This window comes from Crocodylus porosus, unplaced genomic scaffold (genome assembly GCF_001723895.1).
Source record: "Crocodylus porosus isolate Cpor-Errol unplaced genomic scaffold, CroPor_comp1, whole genome shotgun sequence".
Classification (NCBI taxonomy): Eukaryota; Metazoa; Chordata; order Crocodylia; family Crocodylidae; genus Crocodylus; species Crocodylus porosus.
This window is the reverse complement of record NW_017728949.1, coordinates 1,475,657-1,498,527: the sequence shown is the minus strand read 5'-3', so window position 1 is coordinate 1,498,527 and position 22,871 is coordinate 1,475,657. Positions and strand designations below refer to the sequence as shown.

The 22,871-nt window shown below is 47.4% G+C and overlaps 1 protein-coding gene across 8 annotated transcripts in view; it reads left to right on the top strand.

Moving 5' to 3' along the window:
* Positions 1–18,133, top strand: part of ARHGAP27 (Rho GTPase activating protein 27) — a 71,194-nt gene extending 53,061 nt beyond the window's left edge. For all 8 annotated transcript variants that reach the window (XM_019554458.1, XM_019554459.1, XM_019554457.1 and 5 more), the window contains 8 exons: positions 6,701–6,799; positions 7,819–7,912; positions 9,196–9,321; positions 10,542–10,640; positions 11,366–11,443; positions 12,962–13,096; positions 14,578–14,683; positions 17,242–18,133. In XM_019554458.1, the coding sequence (XP_019410003.1) occupies positions 6,701–6,799; positions 7,819–7,912; positions 9,196–9,321; positions 10,542–10,640; positions 11,366–11,443; positions 12,962–13,096; positions 14,578–14,683; positions 17,242–17,419 (915 nt within the window). In that variant the 3' untranslated portion in view covers positions 17,420–18,133. The remainder of the gene's footprint in view (positions 1–6,700; positions 6,800–7,818; positions 7,913–9,195; positions 9,322–10,541; positions 10,641–11,365; positions 11,444–12,961; positions 13,097–14,577; positions 14,684–17,241) is intronic.
* Positions 18,134–22,871: the final 4,738 nt, after the last annotated feature.

Sequence of the window (22,871 nt, the reverse complement as noted above, 5' to 3'; positions counted from 1 at the left end):
TGGAGGTCAGCCCCAGTTGGCTGTCAGCCAACCAATTTGAAATACATCACCTGTTACCAGGCAGATTCCAGCTCCCCAGGTAGATGCCCCTCACCCAGGTGGCTGATGCCAGCCACCTAGGCAGAGGGAGCAGGTTCCCCCCTCCCTCAGGAATGCAGCCAGCTCAGGTTACCTAAAGAAGCAGGCTGAGGTGTGACTCCTCTGCTGGCCCATCTAATCACGTTGTCACAGGGCAGAGATTTTGGGGAGAAACCAAGGTGGCTTTCTGCCACACACACAGTACTCAAGATGAGGCCTAACTAGTGCCAAATAGAGATGCTGTCACCTCTCATATCTTGCACTTAATGCTCCTATTGATGCAGCCCAAAATTGCATGCATCTTAATGTGCAGCTGTGTTGCCCTGCAGACCATACTGAGTTTGCGATCCACCAAGACTCCCTCTATAATGCTGCCATCCAGCCAATTGTCACCCATTTTGAATCTGTGTTTTTGATTGTTTTTCCTGAGGTGTAGCACCTTGTTTCCTTTGAGTCAACTCATGGCTAGGAGTGAGGTTAATTGATCAATGAGACCATTCCAGTCACAACTCAGAAGTTTTCTTAGGGCGTGCAGTAGCAGAGATGTATTGGTACTAATAAAGACCAGGCTTGTATAGCCTTGGATTTGGGAGGAACAGGTCTGCTGGCCAGGTGTCTTTGCTGAGGACTCTCACTGAGTTAGGTTTTGTTTGTTTTTTCTTCTGGGCTTCAGGAAAAGTCTAATTTTGTCGCTTGCACCATGCCCAACATTTATACATGCTAATAATTGATCTTGGATTGGTTTTATTTAAATTTCTTTTTTTCACAGGAACTTTTGGAACTGGATGAAACTGGATTTTAATGGTTCTGGGAAAGGGGTCTAGGGATCACCTTAGCTAAGGCTCTTTATTTTGGGTTTCATAGTTTCATAGTTTCTAGGGTCGGACGGGACCTGAGTAGATCATCTAGTCCGACTGGGTTGTCTGACCCCAGTCTGTTAATCATCAGTTAATCTTTACTTTTAATCAAGATCTTGTTAATCAATTGAAACATTTTTGAGATAGCAGAAAGAAAGATGTCTTATTTCCCACTGAGGTTTGCCCTTTGGCTTTTGCCAGTTACTTACTGTGGCCTGAGAAGGCTGCTTTGCTCTTTCCATCCTCAAAGCTGCCTCTGTGTCTATAATCATTTAAACATGTTAGTAAAATACACTTGTATCAAAATAACTATTAATACTTATGGTCACCTTGGTTATTAATGTTTTAGGATGCAGTTGTAATACAGAGTATTTAGGATATAGGCTCTTGGCTTGCTGTACAGTCATCTTTCTGCAGCTTTGACTCAGATTTCCTGAAGATGGCCAAGCCTGACATCTACACTTCTCCTGCAGTTTTCTTATGCTGTATTTGATCGAGTTATAGTGCTGCTTGTCATCCATAACTCATGCTGCACAGTCCTATGCATGGTCTAAAATCTTGCATTTGTCAGTATTGTACTTTACCTTCTTAGCTCAAACCCAGGTTTCCAATCTATTAAGATCCTTCCAAATTGTGCTGCTGTCCTACAGTGTGTTCACAGTCCTCCTCAGTTTCATGTCACCTGCTAATACATTTAAGAAACTCTCTATTCCAGCATCCAGATCATTAAATAAATATGTTGATAGTATTTGGCCTAGGACAGACTGACCCCAGTGGGAATCCAGAGAGAAATGAACTCTGTTTTCACATGGAACCATTTATAATTATCATTTACTTGCAGCTATTGAGCGAGTTGTCTGTCTGCCTTGTAATTCTAGCCCGCATATTCAAGTTGTTTGATAAGGCCATGTAGGACTTTGTCAAAAGCCTTGCTGAAGTCCAGATACACTATATCCACTGCATTCCCTTCATCCACCCAACTAGTTATCTTGTTGAAAAAAGGAGTTCAAGTTTGTTCGGGACAGTTTGTTCATAGTAAATTCATGCTAGCTGCTCATGATCAGCTTTTCCTTCCGATATACTCAGATATGGACTTCCTTATGATATGGTTGAGTAACGAATAACTTCCCATATATTGAGATGAGACTAGCTGATACATAGTTCCCTGGCTCTTCCTCTTCAAGATAATCCTTATTAGCTGTCTGGGTGCAACTTAATTTTTCTTTTGTGAAGACTGAACTAAAGTGGCTGGTGAGCAGCTCTTCCTCCTTTGCTGCTTCTCTTAAGAGTTTGCCTTGGCTATTTAACAGTGGGCCCACAGCTTCCTTGGTCTTTTTATTCTGGCCAAGATACTTAAACCTCTTGTTGTTCTTGCCTTGCTGTCCATAACATGTGGTGGCAATGAGTTCTACACTTTAATTATACGCTGTATGAAAAACTTCCTTTTGTTAATTTTAAACTTACTTCCTACTACTTTTATTTTGTGACCCCGAGTCCTTGTATCGTGAGAGATGCCAAATAATAAATCCCTATCTACTTCACCACTTAGTGTTTTGTAAACCCTTATCGTGTACTTCCTTAGGTGTCTCTCTTCTAAACTTAACAGGCCTAGCCTCTTTAGTCTCTCCTCATATGAAAGCCCCTCCATACCACTAATCATCCTTGCTGCCCTTCTTTTTTTGGGGTGTAGGGACCAGAACTAAAGCACAGTATTCAAAGTGTAGATGCACCATGGATTTATAAAGGAGCATAATGATGCTTTCAGTCTTGTTTACAATTCCCTTCTTAATAAGGGAATTCCCTTTTTTTTTTTTTTTTTTTTTTTGCCTTCTTGATGGCTGCTGAGCACTCTGGTGGTGTTTTTAGTGAGCAGTTCACAACAATTCCCATATTTCTCATCTGTGGTAAGAGGTCATGTGTAGAGCCTATCATACTGTTGTTATAGTTTGGATTATTTTTGCCCATGTGCATCACTTAACACTTATCTAGTTTGACTTTCATCTGTCATTGAGTTGCCCATTAGCTCAGTAGTACCAGATCCTTCTGTTTTTCCTTACAGTTCACCTTGGTCTTTACTACTTTGAATAATTTTGTGTCATTTGTAAATTTGGCCACCTCACTACTCATCTCTTTTTCCAGATCACTTATATGTTAAACAGCCCTGGTCCCAACACAGATCCTTGGGGACCCTGCTGTTTACTTCTTTCCATCCTGAAAACTTCCCACTTTATACTTGCTTTTTGCTTTCTATCTTTAAACCAATTACTAATCCATAAGCAAATGTTCCCTGTAATCCCATGACTGCCTAACTTTAAGAGCTTCTGATGGGGGAACTTGTCAAAGGTTTTTTGGAAGTCCAGATATACTGTCAACTGGATCATCCCATCTACTTGTTTATTGACACCCTCAAAGAACTTCTAGTATGTTGGTGAGACATACTTTACTTTAACAAAGCCATGTTGAGTCCTCCCCAGCAAGTCGCATTAACCCATGTGTTAAATAATTCTTACTTCTATTATTTTTCTAGCAGTTTTCCTGATTCCCTTCTAGGGCATTCTTTAAATATGGGAGTCACATTAGCAACTCTCCAATTCTCTAGTACCAAGAAATGTTAGGAATTTTTAAGAAAATGTTAAACAAATCTGACAGCATCATTATACCTCTTTTATAAATCCATTGTGTGTTCACATCTTGAATACTGTGCCAATTCTGGCTTTAAACTTTTGTCTTCCTGGTTTTTGTCCCTGCAAGTTCTTATTGTTTCTTGGTGTGCTTCTCTGGTGACCTGCCCATCTTTTCATTGCCTGTACGCTTTCCTTTTGTATATGAGACGCACCCTAGAAGCTCCTTGTACAGCTACACTGGTCTTGTTTGTCTTGTGTTTCCTTCATATCAAAACAGCTTCTAATATTGTACCTTTTAAAAAGTTCCCAGCCCTCCTGGGCCCCTTTTAGCCATTAGTCTGTCCTCCCATGGCACCTTGCCTACCGTTTCCTTGAGCTGGTTGAAATCTGCCTGATTTGAAATCCATTGTGTTCTGCGGACTTTATACTTTCCACATCTCAGAATCATGAATTCTCAGGCTGTGAGTGCTGCCCCCCAAGTTTCCTGTCACCTTCACATCCTTCACCAGTTCTTCCCTGTTGGTCAGGACAAGATCCAAAATAGATTATCCTTTAGTTGCATCCTTAGCGTTCTGGAACAAAGTTGTCTTCCACAAAAGTTAAAAACTTGCTTGACATGTTATGTTTGGCTGTATTATTCTTCCACCAGCTATCCAGAAAATCAAGGGCTCTCATCAGTACTATCTCTTAACTTTTTTGGATAATTTTATCATCATCTTAAAGTGCATCATCCATTTCTTCTGCCCGACTTGGCAATAAATCCACACCGTTATATTGGTGCTGTATCTTTCATCTTCACCCAAATATATTATGATCTTTTACCCCCTTCCTCCTAAACCAGAAAACAAGTGTGTATATTTTTGACACCACCGCCTCTTCCCCCCCGCCATTCCTGTCCTTCCAAAACAATATATCCTTCAACCTTTATGTTGTAGTTGAAATAGCTGTCCCGCCAAGTCTTTCTGATAGCAATCAGATCATAGGACTTTTCATAAGCTATGGCTTTCAGCTCATCTTGTTTGTTCCCCATACCTCTCATTTGTATACAGGCAAAGGGACTTATTTTTGCATTCTGACCTAATTGTTTTCCTTTTGCATCCCTTGTTGCTCTCGTATGGCTCTATGGCCCTTTCCACCTGTAGTAAACATTTTCCAGTCCTTGTACCTCTGTATTTTTTCTATATCACTAGAGAATGACCACAAGAAAAACTGGGGTGAAATTACAAATGGAGTAAGGGCCATGTACTCACAATTATCCTGGGACAGACATTTGCTCAATGCAAAAAGGCTATTAATTGCTCCACTGACACCTAGTGGTGAGAAACTGTAATAGTGTACTTGACTCTACAAAACCTTTCAATAATGCTCCCTGCGGCCGTGAAATGAGGACTGTCCCTCGCTTTGCCTTGGTGTAAAGTATTTCACAATGTGAAATGCAAAGGAGACTTGTGGCTCTGGACTTTGTCTATACCAGATTATACCATTTTAATTGCACTGGGGTAGCACCTTGATGACCTCCCCCACTACCCCACTACTGTGTGGAAGAGGTTCAGTTAGTATATACTGCTTCCCCACCCTGTCTGGGAATAGCCATACCAATAGAAGGCACATTTATTCTCAGATAGCTGTATTAACATGAGGGGTATACCAATATACCCATATTGCGGGGGGAGAGGGCAGGGAGGAACTGACACACATTATAAAAGGCATTATATCATTATAAAAAGGCTTACAGACCAGGCACTCTTCCATTGGAGACACCAAAATTGGCTGCTCTTCAGTCACCCTTCTTCCTTTTTAAGTTAGGTCCTGTCTACAATACAGAATTCTGCTGGCAGAGGGGTGGGCATGGAGATCTCTTGCTCCATACCCAATGTACTACTGCTGCAAAACCCCCAGTGCAAACACCATCACAGCTGCCACCTGAGGAAGCTGGCATAGCTCTGGTGGCAGAGAAGCTCCTGCTGACAGGGATGCATCTACAAAGAGAGCATCACAGTTTGAGTAGCAGCAGCCCTATAGTGTAGGCTCAGCCTTAAAAGTGAGTGTCAAGTGTCCCAAGGCTGTGTGCTGTTATTGAGGGGCACCCAGACTTCATGGGAAGAGAGGTTAAAAAATGGCAGCTCCTCCACTGCTGTAGGAGGGCATGTCGTGTGTGTGTGTGTGCGTCTCCCCAAAGATTCTCTCTTGAGCAGAAGAACATCTTGGTCATTTTAGTAAATATAGGGTCTTTTGCTGGTGTGACTGGATGCTGACTGGCTGTGGGACCAAACTGCAGATGGATGTTTAACCTGAAGCCTCTATAGCAAACCAAGGATATAGCTGTGGCTTATTATCTGGTATTATTAGCACCAAGATGGCTGAGATAGATCCTGATGGTGCTGACCAGTGTAGCATTATCAAGCAGCAAGCCCTGCCTCTCCAACTTTGCAGTCTAAAGGAGGCAAGTGAGACCAGACATGAACAAGGAGACCAAAATAATTAGGATGCCCAAGGTGGTGACATCCACTACCACTATCTCAACTAACTGTGGGCAGAGGTGGGAGGGACAGCACCAGGTATGCCTCTGAAGAAGCAGCTGCGTGAAGGGAGGAGCCAGGAGGGCTTCAGTGTGGAAGCAGAGCCTGGGTTAGGGGGAGGCTGAAGCAAGGCTGCCATCCTCGAAGCTGGGAGTTGTTCTCATACTACGGTCTCAGCTAGAAGTGCCTCTGGAGCTGTGACTTCCCAAGATGCCTGCTGGGCCTTTGGGCTATCTCCTGTATCCATTGTGTGCCTAGCAAAGTTAGCAGGAATCTGGGCATGCAAAAGGCATAAAGTTGGGCTGTGACCTGACACAGAAATTGGGACATCCTGCTTCTGTAAGTGTTGTCCCATCCTGCTTGGGACAGCACTTGCAGAGCAGCCCTGTTGCATGCATCCAGGCCAGGGCAGCGTGTTGGTTCCTGACCATGTGGTCAGGCTACCCCTAGCTGTATAAGGGAAAAGCTGCTCTTCCCCCTATGACCAACAGTAGGGCTGTTGCCAAACCAGAATGCACGGTTTCTTGGGGCAAACTTCTCCCTTTTCCTCCCTGTTCGGGTGCATGTGCCACTGACTACACAGTATCTCTAATCCTGACAATGTTGATGCTTCTCCTTTTAGCTGAAGACACGAGACGGCTCAGAGTTCTTGATCCAGCATGATTCTGAGGCCATCATTGCCCCGTGGCAGAAGGCAATCTCTGAGACCATCAGCCAACTGGTGAGGATGCGCTTTGCTTGGCTTCAATATACATGGTGATTCCTTAGGGCAAGCCATCTCTGGGCACTAAGTGTGGGATCCCTCCACCAAGTAGCAGCAGGAGCATCTCACACTCGCACAGGGGCCAGGTCATTTTGTTCAGAAAAACTTTGCAGAGCTCTTGTTGCAATTTGAGGAGGGGCCCTAGACCCATCTGAATCTCTCTAATGTGGTTTGCGCACCATGCCAGCATCCTCAACAAGGGCAGTAGTCTTTTTCCATTGCAGCTCCTATTCTTGTTTCCTTCCCCATCCCCTCTTCTGCTTTGCACCCCTGGTCACCCAGCCCTCCCTCTCCCCAACCCAGCTCCTTGGACAAAGCTATGTTTACAATGTGGCATCTTCAGACGCATTTAATGAGTTCAGTCTTTCAAGTGAGATTTCAAGATACTTGAGCTACTAGCAGCTCCCTTCAGATGACCTCAGGTTCCCAGGAAAGGTTGGGTTGGAAGGACCTCAGGAGGTAATCTAGTTCATCCCCCTTGGCAAAGGCAGGATTGTCCTTGACCCTGACTAAACCATCCCAGCCAGCCTTCCTCAGGAGTTCTCAGAAGTACTGGATGCCCCTTGCTCCCCACCACTGAGTTTGAGCTTGGGACAAAGTTTCAGGTATAACCCTATTGTCATCTATTGGCAGTCATGCTTTGGAGTCCTGGTCCAGGACAGGGGCTCTGTTATGCTAGGCAGTGCACTAACGCACAGCAAGACAGTTCCTGCCACCAAAGGCTATATAGGCCCAGTGACTATTTCTAAATGGACTAGCACCCAACATGTTCAGGTGTCGGGTGAGAATTTCCAACTTACCTGTGGTCTTTCTCCAGTGTAGCACTGATGTGCATCTCAGGCTCTTGGTGAGAGCATAGTGCTCCCTGTCTGTATGGCTGTATGCATACTGTATGCCAGTATGGCTCAATGCAATTGAGCCATACTGGGTACTTAGGAGGGGGTTGGAAAATAAATCTCATGTTGTGCCTGTGTTAGTCCACAGACTCTTCTCTGGAGGATGCTGATGAAATTGCAGCAGACTATGCAACCAAAGAAAGACTAGGAAGTAATGAAGAGAAGAGGACTCCAGGTTAGTAACTGAGACATGAAGGCAGTAGCTTGCCAGGTGCATCACTGCTCAGGCTAAGGTCCCAGCACTGTATGCATCCACACCCATCGTTCTGGTTCAGGCTTACTGGCTGTAGATGCATCGTACTGAGTCTAATGATCTGATGCCCTTTGGGAACATGCAGCTGAGCCCTGGGGCCTGCCGTGTAGGTTCTTCAGGCTAAGCAGTGGAACTGTAGGGCTATATGCCAAGCTGTGTCCTGGGAGGTAGCACAGAGGTCACAGGAGTGGGTGGTGAAGGTAACTTCGTATGTGGAGTCAAGGCTGTGGGCACTCAGAGGCTGCTCTAACCAGCACGAGCAGCCATTTATCTTCTGGCAGCCTCCCCAGAGCCACCATGTAACTCAGTTTCCATAGCAGCTCCAAGGTTTAGGACTCTCTTCCATCTTGGCCTTGCCCTGGTGTGCCCAGACTTTGTAGAGAACAGCATAGAGCAGAGGACTTCTTTAACAGGCTCATGTGGCTCATTTAGAGCCCATTTATACTCCCAGAGTGGGCAGCACCAGCTCCATAACAGTTGCTGCACTCCATTTAACAAGACTTCCTGGTAAGGGGGCAAGACAGGGATGTAAAGGCAGGTGGTTTCACCTGGCTCAACAAGCTACATATATGACTTGTTTGCAAAGCTGTCTTCCATTGCTGGGGAGGATGATGGGGCAGCAGCACTAGATGTGCCAACTGTTCATGGGTACATGAGGTAGGGACTGTCTCCTGCTTTGACAGAGGAGCTGGAACATGGTGTTCCATGGTATCAGGCTTCTAGGAGCAGTGGGATTAGGGAAAGTGATATGTATCCTACAGATTCCAAAAAGGAGGTTCTACCAAATTGGTAGGTAGGTGTGGATGGGATGTGCCAGAGTGCTGGTAACCTACCACTGCCCTTGGTGAGGAGGCGAGCAGGCAGGTGGGATCCATCCTCCTCCAGTAGAAGGGGAGGACTTGGGAGATGTCTCTTCTTCCTGTCAGCTGTTGCTGTCTCTCTAACCCTCAGCTCTCCCTGTTACCCCAGTCCATGTCACCCTGGCTGGCAAGTTGGAGAGATGCACTTGCGGGAAAGATGCTCCATTTAAGCCAGCAAGTTGGGGAGAGCTGGTTCAGGGCATCCTTACTCCCCCCTGTTTGAGGGGTGCCGCCTCCTGTGTGTCCCAGTCCAGGGCTGAGCCCAGAGACCCCCTGCTATCCTTCTTCAGTGTGGGGGCTTTGCTGGAGGTTTCCCTCTGACTAGCTCTGCCTTGTCTCCTGCAGGCTCTGGGCTGTCAGCTGCCACCACGAGCTCTGAGAGTGACTCCAACAAGGTTCGGAACAAGCTGCTCAAGTTCCTTCAGCGGCGGCCAACCTTGCAGTCCCTGCGGGAGCGAGGATACATCAAAGGTATAGGCCAGACTGCCCGCATTGGGAGACAGGGAAGGGGGATGTCTTGTGGGAGAAGAAACAGCCCTTATTCAAGGAGCTATGGGGATTCTAGCACAACCATCTGGGGGGAAACGGGGAAAGTCTAAACGATTGCCTATGCCCAGGAAGGCTAGACATTCAGCTCCCCTGGCATCCCATGTGAGTACCTGATGGGGGACACCACCACTACCTTTCAAGGGGTGGGAGGATATGGCTGACTCCGCCCTGTTGGGTACAGGAAGAAATATCCCTCAGCCTCAGGCTCTTGTTCAAATGCTGTTAGCAGTGAAACTACATCATGGAGCTAAGCTGTTGGTGCAGAGGGTGGGTCAGTCAGTCAAGCACACTCACAGTGCACATAGTGGGGTGATGGGGTGTGCATGTGGTGTAGCCCATCCTTCACCCCTGTAGGATGATGGACACTTCATTTTACCCAGAAGTTGTAGCCAGTGCAGAGGCAAGATCCAGCCCCATGATCTATATGTGCCACTTCGGTTCCCACTGCTGTAGGACCTGAGCACCTTTCAGTCCCTGAAATGTATTTATACTTATACACTCGTGTAAAGCAGACTTCAGGTACTGCACGTTCCCTGTCTGTCCAAAGAGGCTAAATGCTTTGCCCAAGGTCCTCTAGGGAATCGGTGGCAGAACAGAGACTTGAACCCAGGCAAATCTTAGGCAAGCCTCCAACTCCCCTCTGATCAGAACTGTCCCATTTGCCCTTATACTGTATGAACTGACTGTCTTTAGTCTGAGAAACTACACTAATTCTAACTGTTCCCTGAGCCCCCAGCTTAATGCCCATTGTGACTAAGACCACTTGCCCTCCAGCTTGCTGCTCATAGCTAAGCCATTAGACTCAGGAAGCCAGAATTGTCTGTGAATTCTGTTTGTACAGCATCTGGCACAGTGGGGCCCTCGTCCAAGGTGCTACCATAGTGGCCTTAAGTAGCAGGAATATATGGATGAGTGATGGGCATTGCTAACACTGCTTGCATAAGCAGTGTCTTGGGCTGAGCTTGCCTCTCTGAGCTAGGGTGGCCTCTTGTAGGTATTTGGATATCTGTGGCGATTATTCCTTCTAGATTGGCTCCTTCAGGGTTGTCTCATTCCTCTCAGCTGAATTGAGGATTCTCAGCTGACCCTCTGGTCTACAGCTGCGTACCTATGTGGTTGGGGTCTTGTGGTTTGTTTTTCAGATCAGGTGTTTGGCTGCTCTCTGCAAGTGCTGTGTGAGCGAGAACGGAGCATGGTACCAAAATTCGTGCACCAGTGCATCCAGACGGTGGAAAACAGAGGTAGGCTTGCAGACTGGCATGATGGGAGAGCCAAAAAGGAATCCCTACCTTTGTGTAATGGAGAGGAAGGGCCCATCTACATCATCACTGGCACTGTACCCCCACCTGACTGACTGGTGAACCCTGGCTAAAGCTCAGAGGGGCTGCAGATCAGGGTGCTTGCTTCCCAAGTGTTCCTGTAGCCAATTGCTGTAATCACTGGAACAGTATGCTCCTGCCTGTGCGCTGTATCATCAAATGCTCAAAACCTTCCCAATCTGCCTTCACCTCTGATTGCCCCCTCTACTGTATGTGTGTGATGCAGAGTCTTAAACCCTTTCTGCTGTGCTCCAAAGCACTGCTCCCTCAGTGTGAGCCCAACACATCAGGCAAATGGGGCTGTCTTCACTGCAGTTGGAAGAGCTATCTGCACTAGATCTAATTCTAGATCTAATTTGCTCAGGTAGCAATTTTGGGGAGAATACAGCAAGATGAGCTTCAGTAACAGCTGAACAAGTCTGCTGGGGTACTCAGTCAGGTGGCTAGCCTAAACTCACTGCAGTTATTACCCATACTAATTAAGTTTTGGGCATGCCAACCTGTTGTAGTTCTACCCTAGCTGTAGATTAGGCATACCCCAGCAGTCTGTTCTGTGTATGAAACTCGACATTCATTCCTCCTCCTCATTTAACCTTTGCCTGGTTAGGGATGGATCTAAAAGGTGGTTTTTCTCTTTGGTCTGATAGGCTTGGACATTGATGGGCTGTATCGAGTAAGTGGAAATCTGGCAACAATACAAAAACTGCGCTACAAAGTGGATCATGGTAGGACTGGTTTCTTTGGGCTTTTTTACCGTTTCATAGCTCTCTTGGGTCTTATATAGACACTTCATTTTCTCCTGGGAGAGTTGCTGCTCTCCCAAGAGAAATCATGAACGTACAGATATTCAGACTTTCTCCCACAGTAAAAATGACTGCTCCAGGAGAAAGATAACTTGGGAACAACCAGAGTTAAATCACTCTCAGGAGAGTTTATCCTGGAAGAGCAAATGTCTATACATGCTGTGTCCTGTCTCAGAAAAGAACATAGTCCTCCCAGACCCTCCTTCCTAGGGAGATGTTATATCCCTTGCTGGACTCGGCTGATCCAGCAGAGAACAGTGCACACCCCCTCGCAATCCCCACTTTGCGCTACAGGGAAATAGGCCTGACCATGGGCAGTCTGGGTCAGCCAATCGGAGAGCTGTTGCCAGGCAGACTAAGGAAGATGGCAAAGCATGCTGAGATGTGCAGCCAGGTTGGGGGACAGTATCAGCACTGTAAGCTCTCCAGTCTTCAGGGGGCTTGGGTTGCAAACGTCTGTACATGCAGCTCTGGCTTGGTTTCTTTTACCAGGGGAACACACCTGGGAGAATTCTCCCCGATTCTGTTTGAATGTGTGTATGCAGCCTTAATAAGCCCCCCTTGGATAGTGTCCGAGCTCTGGCCTTCCAACCCCCATTCCTCATAGACTTACCTGCATCCAGCTGCATGTTAGCCACCTGCGTGTGTGTGTGCATGCACACAGACATGGTGCCCCCTGCCTCCAATTGCCTGAGCCCCAAGCAGCTCCTGCTAGGGCAAAACTGATGCTAAGCAGAGCAAAATCCCAGACACTTGTTCATATTTCAAAAAAACACCTGGACAGAGATTGGAAGACCCAAAAAGAAGACATGTCCAGGAAAAAACTATCTATGAGAGACTAAATGCACTGAGCTCCTTCCATATATGAAAACCAAAGTTAAGAAGCAACTTTAGCACATCCTGCAAAGGCCAGGTCCTGTGTAGACACCTGTTAAAGGTAGCTGGGCACAGTGGGCCCTTTGAAAACCTGGCCATGGATCTCCAGCACAGGGGAGGTTGCTGATGGCTGCGGGCTCCTCAATGTATCAGATAAAGGTGAAACATGATCCAGGGGCTGGAGGCTGAATCCAGAAAGCCCCAGACTGGAACCAAAGTGCAAACTGTCAGCACTGAGGGTGACCGAACATTGGAATAAGGGGCCTAGGGAAGGATGGGCTCTGTCACTTGCAGCCTTAAAGATGAGACATCTGTCTTGTCTGTCTTCTTCAGCAGAATTCTGTGATAGACATAGGAGTTAGTGGCTTGGTCCAGGACGCTCAGGGCCAGGTTCCTCTTGCCTGTGCTGTGCACAAGATTGTGTAGGGGGATGGCAGGTGGAGGAGGAGGGAAGACGGGTCTTGCGAGTGCAGGGGAGTGGGGCTGTGCAAGGGAATGGAGTTGGGCTGGGGGATCAAAAGAATTGAGAATCCCTGGTCTCGTGTATCCATTTTCTCCCTGCAGATGAGCATCTGGACCTGGATGACGGCCGGTGGGAAGATGTGCATGTTATCACAGGAGCCTTGAAGCTTTTCTTCCGCGAGCTGCCAGAGCCCCTCTTTCCTTTCAGCCACTTTGATAAATTCATCACTGCCATAAGTACGGATATAAGTGCCAACCACACCCTGCTTGTCCATGCTGCATGTGTCATTTAGCTAGCGTTCTACCCAGCAGAGCCATGTCCACCAGGATTTCCCCAGTATGTTTGCCCCCCCCACACCCCCTCCACACTGTTCACCCACAAATCCTGGTCCTGTCTCTGAAACTTGGAAAAGGCTTTGGTAGACTCTCTAGAGAGCTTTTCAGTTGCCACTAATGCTGTGGGGTTTAGTCACAAAATGTTGGCACAAATTTAGGCCAGTTTGTGCAGACCATAGTTCTGATGTGTGTTTGGGGGGGAGTTTGTTTATAGCCTGGCAGCTGGCGCTGTTCTGTAAAATAGCTCTGCTCCTTGGAACAAGCCCCCTGGCCCTGTGTTTAAGCTGACTTGTTTAGGAAGTGGCACTACAGCTGCATGGAAGGTCGCACCTCAGAAGCACAAATCAGAGCCAGGAGTTGTGGGTCTAGGTCACAGGTGCTCAACCTCTGGCCTTTAGGCCAAATGAGGCCCATGGAGCCATTGCATCTGGCCTGCAGGCCTACCTATGGGTCAATGGAGCAGTGGCAATGTAATATGGACACCCTCCCCCCCCCGCCCCCCAAATTCCTAAGCCCCTTGCAGCTGGTCAGAGATAAGCTATGCCCCCTTCCCCTGTGTCTAGATTGGGACCAGGTCATGGCCCTCCCCTTCCTGCACCCCAAGGAGCCATGGCTCCTTCTCCCCTTCAGGGCCAGGTTAAACTTCCTTCATCTGCAGGGCTGGGTCAGGGCCAAGCTGCCCTCCCTGAGCCAGATGGTGCCCAGTACCTCCACCCTGGGTGCCAGATTGGGACCATCAGCCGGTTCTGGCCCCAGGACCAACTAGGCACTGCCCATCCAACCTGCTGGGGCAAAATATTGAGCACTACTGATCTAGGCCATGGCCCAAGGCACCGAAGCTGTCTGCGTTCATGGTCTGATTTTCAAGCAGTTAGCTATGAATATGGACCAAGCAGTTTTGTGTTTGAGTTGTTTTTGGCAGGAATGGCTTTGAACCTGCTTGTTACCAGCTGGATCTTAGTTTGTTAGGCAAACCCAAATTCTCACAAAGGAGGAGGATTTTTTTATGACTTCTGAGCCACCGCCTGTAGTGACAGCTAGCATGGTTCCTTGAGGGAAGATTCAACTCCCTATATCTAGGTTCTTGTCTGATTCCCACTCTGAGCACACTAGGACATGTGGATTCATCCTCATGGCACTCCTGCAAGATAGGCTAGAGGAGTGTCCTTAACATTTGTTTTATAGATTGCTCTGTGTTGCTGCACCATCAGTAATACTATGGTGTCTCATACCAGGTGAGGACTTGTGTCCGTGGGGGTTGCAAAGGTAGTGTATGGTAAGGCCAGGAGAAGTAGACACAGGGTCCCCATCTTGGACTTTTTTTTTTCTGGCATCCAGTCTGGTATTCGGGCAACTTGACCCATTTATCCTTTTGGCCATAGAAATGTATGACCCGACGAAGCGCATCAAGTGTGTCCGTGACCTGGTGTATTCCCTCCCACCCCCGAACCATGACACCATGAAGGCTCTCTTCCGGCATCTCGGCAGGTAAGTCCCAGCCACATCTGGCATCCCAGCCCTGTAAACTGCATGGACATGCTTCCCAGATTGCCTCCTCAGAAGCACCACTCCTGCATCCGTGTATTATAGTCCAGTTCTGCCTGGCCTTTCATCATGCAGAATCTGTGACACTACCTTTACCTTGGCCCTCCTTAGCCCTATTTAAGCTGAATTCATGAGCGGATCTAGGATTTTTTGAAAGGGAGGTACAAGTGATGTGGTACCTCATCATACATAACGTGACATGTCTTTTTCCCATTAAAGAGAATCTAATAGACTAGGGGCCTAGTACTATGTTATTCAGTTTTAAGATCAAAGCAAAAACCAATAAAACTGTTGGAATGTGCACTAATTTACTAGATGAAGTTTAAAAAAACAAACAAACCCACAACAAACTAAGCAAAAAATAGTCAAAAGATTTTGTCATTAGTCCTGTAGGCATTATAGTTAAACATATATCTCTTATTCAGACTTGTAATTATATCTAGCCTTCTTGAGTGTCTTGACAGAGCTCCAGTACTTCACTGTTAGTCATTTCTACACCTGAGTTTAATATTACTACACTTGAGTTAAGGTTTTTATAGAGCTTAAAATAGTCTGGAGGGCTGTGAAATAGCCATTCCTGGTAATGTCTCTCTTCTAATGCAGCAAAGTTGCAGAAGAAAGGATAATTTGAATAGTGGAACATCAGGAGTATTAAAAAGGGGGAGAAGGTCATTAATAGGGACCTACCTAAATTGCAGCAGAAGTTTGCAGCGCAGCAGCACCTTTTATCTTGCTCTTTTCTCCCCAGCTGAGTGGCCAAGAGGCAATTAATGCCATGGTGTTCACCTCTCAGCCACTCAGCAGTGGGAGTGGGGGGTGAAGGAGCGTGTGTCGAAAAGAGCAAGTCTGCACTGTGAACTTCTACCATGGTTTAGGTAGGTCACTAGTCATTAACACCTGTGGAATAGAGAGGTATTAGCAGAAGTCAGATAGATGATAATGATCCATGAAGTCAGTTGATCTGGCCAGGCTGCCTGAATACAAATGCCAGTGCCCTTCCCAGATGGCTAGTTTTAAAATTCAGGTAGAGCAGCAATTGCATCCCAACTGTATTTCCCCCAGTCAGCAACAGCATCTCTTGCCAGGGCCCTGGACCATTGGCTGGCTGCAGGAAGGGAGAGGAAGAGGCTGGTATGCTGATAGCTATAGGATCATGGGCCAAATCTGGCAGAACTATAGGGCCAGACTTGTAGGGACATGTTGCAATCTGAAGCAGCCAAATGTAGAAACAGAACTTTGGAAAGGGAGAAGAAAACAGGCTCCTCTGAATCTTCTCTGGCTGCTCCCTTTGCAAGGGTCTTTCTTAGGTCTGTGTGCTGAGAGCCCTGTGGGATCTGCACACCCACTTACCTGGATGTTGGTCTCCCATTGCCTGGTATTCACTTGCAGCTGTTTATAGATGTTTTTCCCTAAGGAAAAATTCAACCAAAAAACCCCCTTTTATTTGTCAGTGTTTCATAAAACAATGCTTCCCCCCAAACAAAACCCTTGAATATCACAAAAAATAAAAACAAACAACAAACCAAACCAAAAAAAAAATCCTTCAGCCATAAACAAAAATATCTCACTTTGGAAATGTTGCAACATGGGAGCTGTATCCAGGGGCCCTTCATACTTCGGTTCTCTTCTATGGGCCTGGCTTCCTGACTGAGCAGCATCCCCTGTGATGACAAAGGTTATCAGCATACCATAGACTCCCAAGGCATGTGGGAGACTGACCATTCATCACCCTAGGGGATGCTGTCTAGTTAGGGTGCCCAACCTCTCGAGGAGAATGGGAATTTGAGGCAACTGAACTTCCATGAAGCACCATGACAGATAGTGGTTTATGACTTTAAATATTTTGTATGTTAGGTTACTTCCTGATTTTATTTTTGAAAAGTCAATGTTCAGTGGAAAGCAGGCACTTTTAATTTTAATGGGCGGTGCGGGGAGGGAACCTTGCTCTTTTTTTATTGGTATTTTCTTTTTAACAGTCCTGCTGCTGGCTTCCTGCATGCACTTCTGCACTTAACCCTAACCCACTACCCCTGCCATGATGTGGCAGCTTCTTCTTAGCTGTAGAATCCCAGAGTTGAAAGGGACCTCGGGCCCCAAGCCACTGCACAGGCTAGTCTAAACCCTCCTAGAGGCACACTTCCCTGACTTCTTTTTACAAACCTGTGATGAAGGAGATTCTATGTATGGCAGCTTTTTCCACTGTTCTCTTGTTCTGACAGTAAAGGACGTTTGGGGAGTTGTTTTCTGCTTTTTCTTTTTTTTTTTTTTCTTTCTTTTTGAGGTGGAGAGGGGAGGGCAGGGGGTTCTGCTGTTTCCTGAGATAACTGCAGCAAAACAGATTTAGATTAAGCCATTGTCTGGACTCCAATCAGCTGTGGTTTCAGTCTCTTCCCAGTTCCTATCAGAAATGCAGAGACGAGGGATACAGCAAAAGATTGCCCCAGCTCTCAGAGAAGTTCCCAGCTGGATCAGTTATTGTGTGCTTTTCTTGCTCTCTCTAGAGTGATTGATCACAAGGAGGAGAATCGGATGTCTGTGCAAGGCATTGCTATTGTCTTTGGGCCCACGCTTCTGAGACCAGAGAATGAGGAGGGAAACATGGCAATGCACATGGTCTTTCAGAACCAGATTGTGGAGTACATCTTAAATCAGTACAGCTACATCTTTCCTGACAGCTAAGCCTGGCAGCCAGCTGGAGCCAGCAGTGACGCAAAGGAGCAGAGCCTCAGGGCAGACCAGAGGAGACCCATTAATGTAACATTAGTCTTGGGACAAGTCAGAGACAGTGGTGGCAACAGTTGATTATCCTAATAAATAGGCAGTGCTGGATTACAAATGTCTGGGTGACCTGCCTGAGTCATACATCCCCATGGGCCAAAGGAGCGGACAAAACTGGAACTGGATCAGCTTCTTCCTGCACAGGTGCTTGTTCTCCAAATGCTTCCCCTGGTGCCAGTTCCTGGCTGAGTGATGAGCTGTCAGTGAAGAATCCAGAGGGAGCAAATGCCGCTATCCTCAGACCAATCCCATTCTGGGAAGGGCAGGGAGAGGGGAGATTCCTCCAGGGTGCTGAGACAGTTTGGGCCACTCCCAGGTGCAAACACCATACAGCAGGTACCAGAGAACTAGTGAAGTGGGCAAAGCCCTTCCCCAACCTTAGCAGGTAACAGGAATGTTATACACATTGCACTGCAGCAGTAGGAGCATGGCTGGATGTCTGACAGCCCTGGACAGGACTATTGAGTTATCCAGACAGTCGTACCTCATGGTACCCAAGCCCTTCTCAGCCATCCATAAAGAGATGCTCATGACTCTGCCTAAGGCAGGGAGATATCAGCAACTCATGGACTTAAGGCACAGATTTTTCCAAAGAGCTCACCTACCAGCTCCAGGCAGCAGGGGCAACCTGGGGCCGAGTGTGTCAGGATGCAATTTCCAAGAATAGCCTTTCTTCCTTCTCCATCAGAGCAGGCCCCTTTCTTCAGTATATCAACCACCTTCCACGGGCAGCGTTGCAGAGGGCTGCATCCTTTGCAGACAAAATTGGCACATACCACCAAAACAAGAGAAAACCCTCAGCTTGTGAAAGCTGCTGAGCAGCTTGAAACCAGCCAGGAGTGTCAAAGCCACATAGTGAGTGAGCTTCAGAGCTGGGGACTCAACCTAGGATTCACTGCCACTTCCAGCCCTCCTAGGGGCTGTGTCAGGTGGGCAAGAATGGCTCTTGTTGCCCCAGGCGGCTTTGAGCCACCATATCCAGGTTCCTATCCATGATGTTGAGTTGGAGGGAGTGCTTGGTTCAAGGCCCAGCTAGTGTCTCAAGGCCTTGTGCTCATCTGGAGCATTTGGATGGCTTCTGCAAGATTTTTAATGGCCCATGCTCACAGGAAGGCCTTGGGACATGTGGTTTTCATACTCTTAGTCTCTCCTCAGCAGGAGTGCCCCTGGGATTGGCAGAAAAGTACCAGATTGGGGGGTGGGGGGATCACCCATGGCAGCAGCACCTTTCCCAGGGCTGCCAACACTCAAACCTTCCCAACAGGTAAACCTCTGAGCTGGGCAGGGTTCAGGTGAACATAGGGTTACTGCTGAGGGGAAAGGAAGAAGTGTCTCTTGGGTGCCTTTCTGCAGCATGCCTGACTTCTGCTTCCCCCACTCCCATGCACACCCCTCACTTCCTCAGGATCATGAGGGAGTTTCTAAATTTTCTATTAATTGGTTTCTAAATTTTTTTAACCTAATTTTGTGTACTTGACTCCCTTGTGATTCAATTTCCAAGGATGCCAAATCTTTAGTTGGTGAGACTGCTTGTATTGGTCCAAAAGCCTATTTTTCATGGAGAAAATATTGTCACACAAAAGAATTCAAGCAACTGTCAGAGCACAAGAGCTCCAAGGAGCCAAGGGTGGGAAGAGAAACTGAGGGTACATATTCAACATCACGCAGCAAATTGGTGGCTGAGGCACAAATAGAAGTCTGTCCTCCTGAAAGGCCACATGGCTTAGGAGCCCCAGACTTGAACCATTGTGCTCCATGTTGTACAAGCATGGGACAAAGGTGGTCCCTGCCTGGAGCGAGGATGGAGGCACATCTGTTGCTGGAGGACAGAGGATGCCAGGTTTTGTGCCTGTGGCTGGAACACTGGCTGCAGTTGCAGGTCTGCTGTAAATAGTTATCTTAATAAAAAGCCAGTTTAGTTTCAGAATGTGGAGTCCTCTCATTGTTACCTAGCTCACAGTATGAGACATACTTGGTGTTTGTGGTGCTAAACTGGAAGACGGGAGATGCTGAAGTCCTGGTCCAAGGGTTAGTCCTTGTTCTGCCTGCTGTAGTCTTGGACAACTTGCTTCACCTTTCTCTGCCTGATGTGTGCTTTAGATGCCTCTCTGGATCCCCACAGCCTTTTCAACTTATGAATTGCCCTACAGGCTTTGCCTGACTGGATCAGATTCAAGATTCATATTGTGTTCAATTCTGCCTCCAGGAGTCAATCTGCTAGTATTCAAAAATGTCTGAACTTGCACTTGAAGGAAATATTGATTTCCCCCTTGCTTGATCTGAATGTTGTCACATTTTACTTGTCTTATTTGACTGTTCCAGCCTTGTCCTTTGACTTAACCTAGGAAGGGGGGAAGTGGTGTTTTTTACCCCCAAAGTATATTAATGGAGAGTGATCACATCCCTGTTCACCCTCCACCTCATCAGGCTGAATAAACCTGGCTCTTCCAGTCCCCTCTTGTAAGACTGGCTCTTCCCTCCCTCAATCATCTTAGCAGTCCCTTTCTGCAGCTGGACCAGTGTGAGTTCTGCCAGGTGTCCTACTAGATGTCTTGAACTGCACATGCTTTTCCATGCAAAGTCTCACCAGGTTCTGGTAAATAGGCTATTTTCCTGTCTCTGCTGGTGGCTTCCAGTCATCCTGGGATTAGCTAATACGTCAAGTTTTCTCCTCGGTTGTTTTCAAATGCTGAGCTCGCAGTGGACATCTGTGCTATCAGTCTTTACTAGGGTAAGCATCTGGGTGGCCCAGTGTCTGGATACTGTGTTACGAATAGGTGACCTGATTCCAGCCCCACTTCTCTCGCTGCTCTTCTGAATGAACCCTGGGTATAGTAATTTGCCTTTTTGTGAAACCAGGGCTGATGATCAAGGGCTTTGACCTTGATAAGGGGAAGGCCTGAAAGTGGTTGTTCTTAACAAAGCTCACAGATCCTGTGCAAGGGGAGAAGCCCAGTGCTGTCATGGTCCTGATTAGCTCACATTGCCAGCCCACTACTATGAGACTTGGGCTCTCCAGCAGAACTGTGGAGTCCTTTTAGTTTCATGTTTTGAGTTTTGACATCTCTGTGAACTTTTTAAACCGCAGTTTTCATTAAAATGAATGGGTTACAGCAGGGATGTCAAACTCGCCCCTTGGGAAGGATCTGGAGCACAGGGCTCCTTGTGGTCTGGATCTGGATCCACCTCCAGCAATGGGGCAAGTGGTGGTAGCATGGAGGTGAATGCAGCCATCACCCCACCCCACCCAAATTAATCCCTACTGGGGCACTGTACCATGGATTATGGTGACCCCTGCTTGCCCTGTCCCTGAACTCCAAACCCCTCCGTGAGCCCATAGGCCAGATGTTTGATGGTCCCCAATCGAAGGGTTTTGGAATGACAAGCCTACTCGTAAAAATGTGTGGCTCACTTGGCCCCATGATAGAATTTTGCCAAAAAGAACAAGAGCAACAGAGAGAGATTGCAATATTTTCAAAGTCTTTCTTGGGGGGTGGGGAGGAAAAAAACTCCATACTAAAAAAAAAAAAAAGGAAAATAACCTGAAAACTGCTCAATAAAATGTGATGCTTTTCACAAAACTGTCATAGTGTGAAAGCAACCCTTTTTTTTTTTTTTTTTTCCTCCATTAAAATTCTTGTGTCCCATTCTCTACCCATCTCAGCAGAGGCTGGGACCAAACATCCTGGTCAGCTCCATGCAATGAACACAGCAAGGTTCCTGTTGGTAAAACATAGCTGGTCAAAAGTAAGTAGCAAGGTCTGAGCAGGTGGGTGTGGGGAGCACCCAGCCCATAGAAGCATGGACTTACCAGGCAGCAGGGGCAACCTGGGGCCGAGTGTGTCAGGATGCAATTTCCAAGAATAGCCTTTCTTCCTTCTCCATCAGAGCAGGCCCCTTTCTTCAGTAGATCAACCACCTTCCACGGGCAGCGTTGCAGAGGGCTGCATCCTCTGCAGACAAAATTGGCGCATACCACCAAAACACTGCCTACAGAGAGTCTGGCAGTACCCTGTACTGTGCTTTGTCCCCATCCGTTTGCCACAGGCTGCTCCTGTTGTGAGTGCTTTCCACTCATTGTGCGTGGGTATTAGCAATAACAAAAGTGTGTGTGTTGAGGGGGGCAATCAGGCCCTGAGATGGGCTGGTGTGGAATGAGCTCATCCAGAACAAGGGTTCTTGTTAGATTCGAGGTTGGCAAGATTTTTGGGCAGAGTGCCAAAAACACGTGCAACCTCAACTTTTAGGATGTTGGCATGCTGGGGCAGATGGTGGGGGAGCTGCAAGGGGCCCACTCCTTGTTGTGGCAGCGTAGCCCTGGCCCTTTCCCCACCATCCTCCCCAAGGTGTGTGCGCCAAGCAAAATGCTTTCATGTGCCACACTAGCACCTGTGCTGGGGGGTTGCCTGCCCCTGCGTTAGACAGATGCAGGCAGAGAGGGGAGAGACCTTTTGGGAAATTTACTCTGAACTCCTGCGTAGACAAGCTGGGAAATGTCATGCAGTGACTCCTGCAGCAGCCCAGAACTGCTGGTGAAACAAGAACAAGACCCTCTGAGGTCTTTCTGGGGCGGGGTGGGGAAGGGAGTAGGTCCTACCCAGCCGTAGGACCCTATCCTGCACAGCAGGGCTTCTCTGCCTTCTTGCTAGCTGCAGCAATGGGCAGAAAGGCAAGCTGCGCTTGAGGAAGTACCCTACAGCCTAGGGAGAGGCTGCTTTATTGGAAACCTGTGCCAGGCGGCTGACAACCTGTTTACAGAGGTAGTTAGCAGTCTTAGTCTGCAGTCAGGCAGAAGGCAGGGTAGACATGCACCTTTGTAAGCTAACTATATAGGATACATGCAGGGAGAGCACAAGCTTTCATGAACCCAGTTTCATTTCATCAGGTGCAGTGAAAGGATAGCACAGAGCAGAGTATGAAGTGGGGAGGTTAGAATATAATAGGTAGGAAAGCAGGAGGAAGAGGGGGAAGGGGAGATAGGTGGGACTAGATGTTTGGCATCCCATTGTGCCACCTGGTGGCAAGAATGAGACCAGGCGCATATATTTGCTGTGAGCCACCTCCACAATTATCCTGTGCTCTGGCCCTCCGGGTAGGGGAGCCCCGGAGCCCAGCTAAAGTGAGCTCTGAAGCACATGCCTTGGCCCAGGCTGTGCAAAGCTGGGCGAGCAGCTGTTGCACTGCACTAACCTTTTACCCTCCCTGGATTGTGAAAGCAGAGTGTAATTCAGTTCAACTCCTTTGGAGGAAGGAAGGTCGGAAAGGTGAAGAAGGCAAAGACCAACTGTGAGACAAGGGAGGTTCTTCATTTAGGGGGTAGAGGGGGGGCACTCTGAGGTGCTCTGGGTTAGAG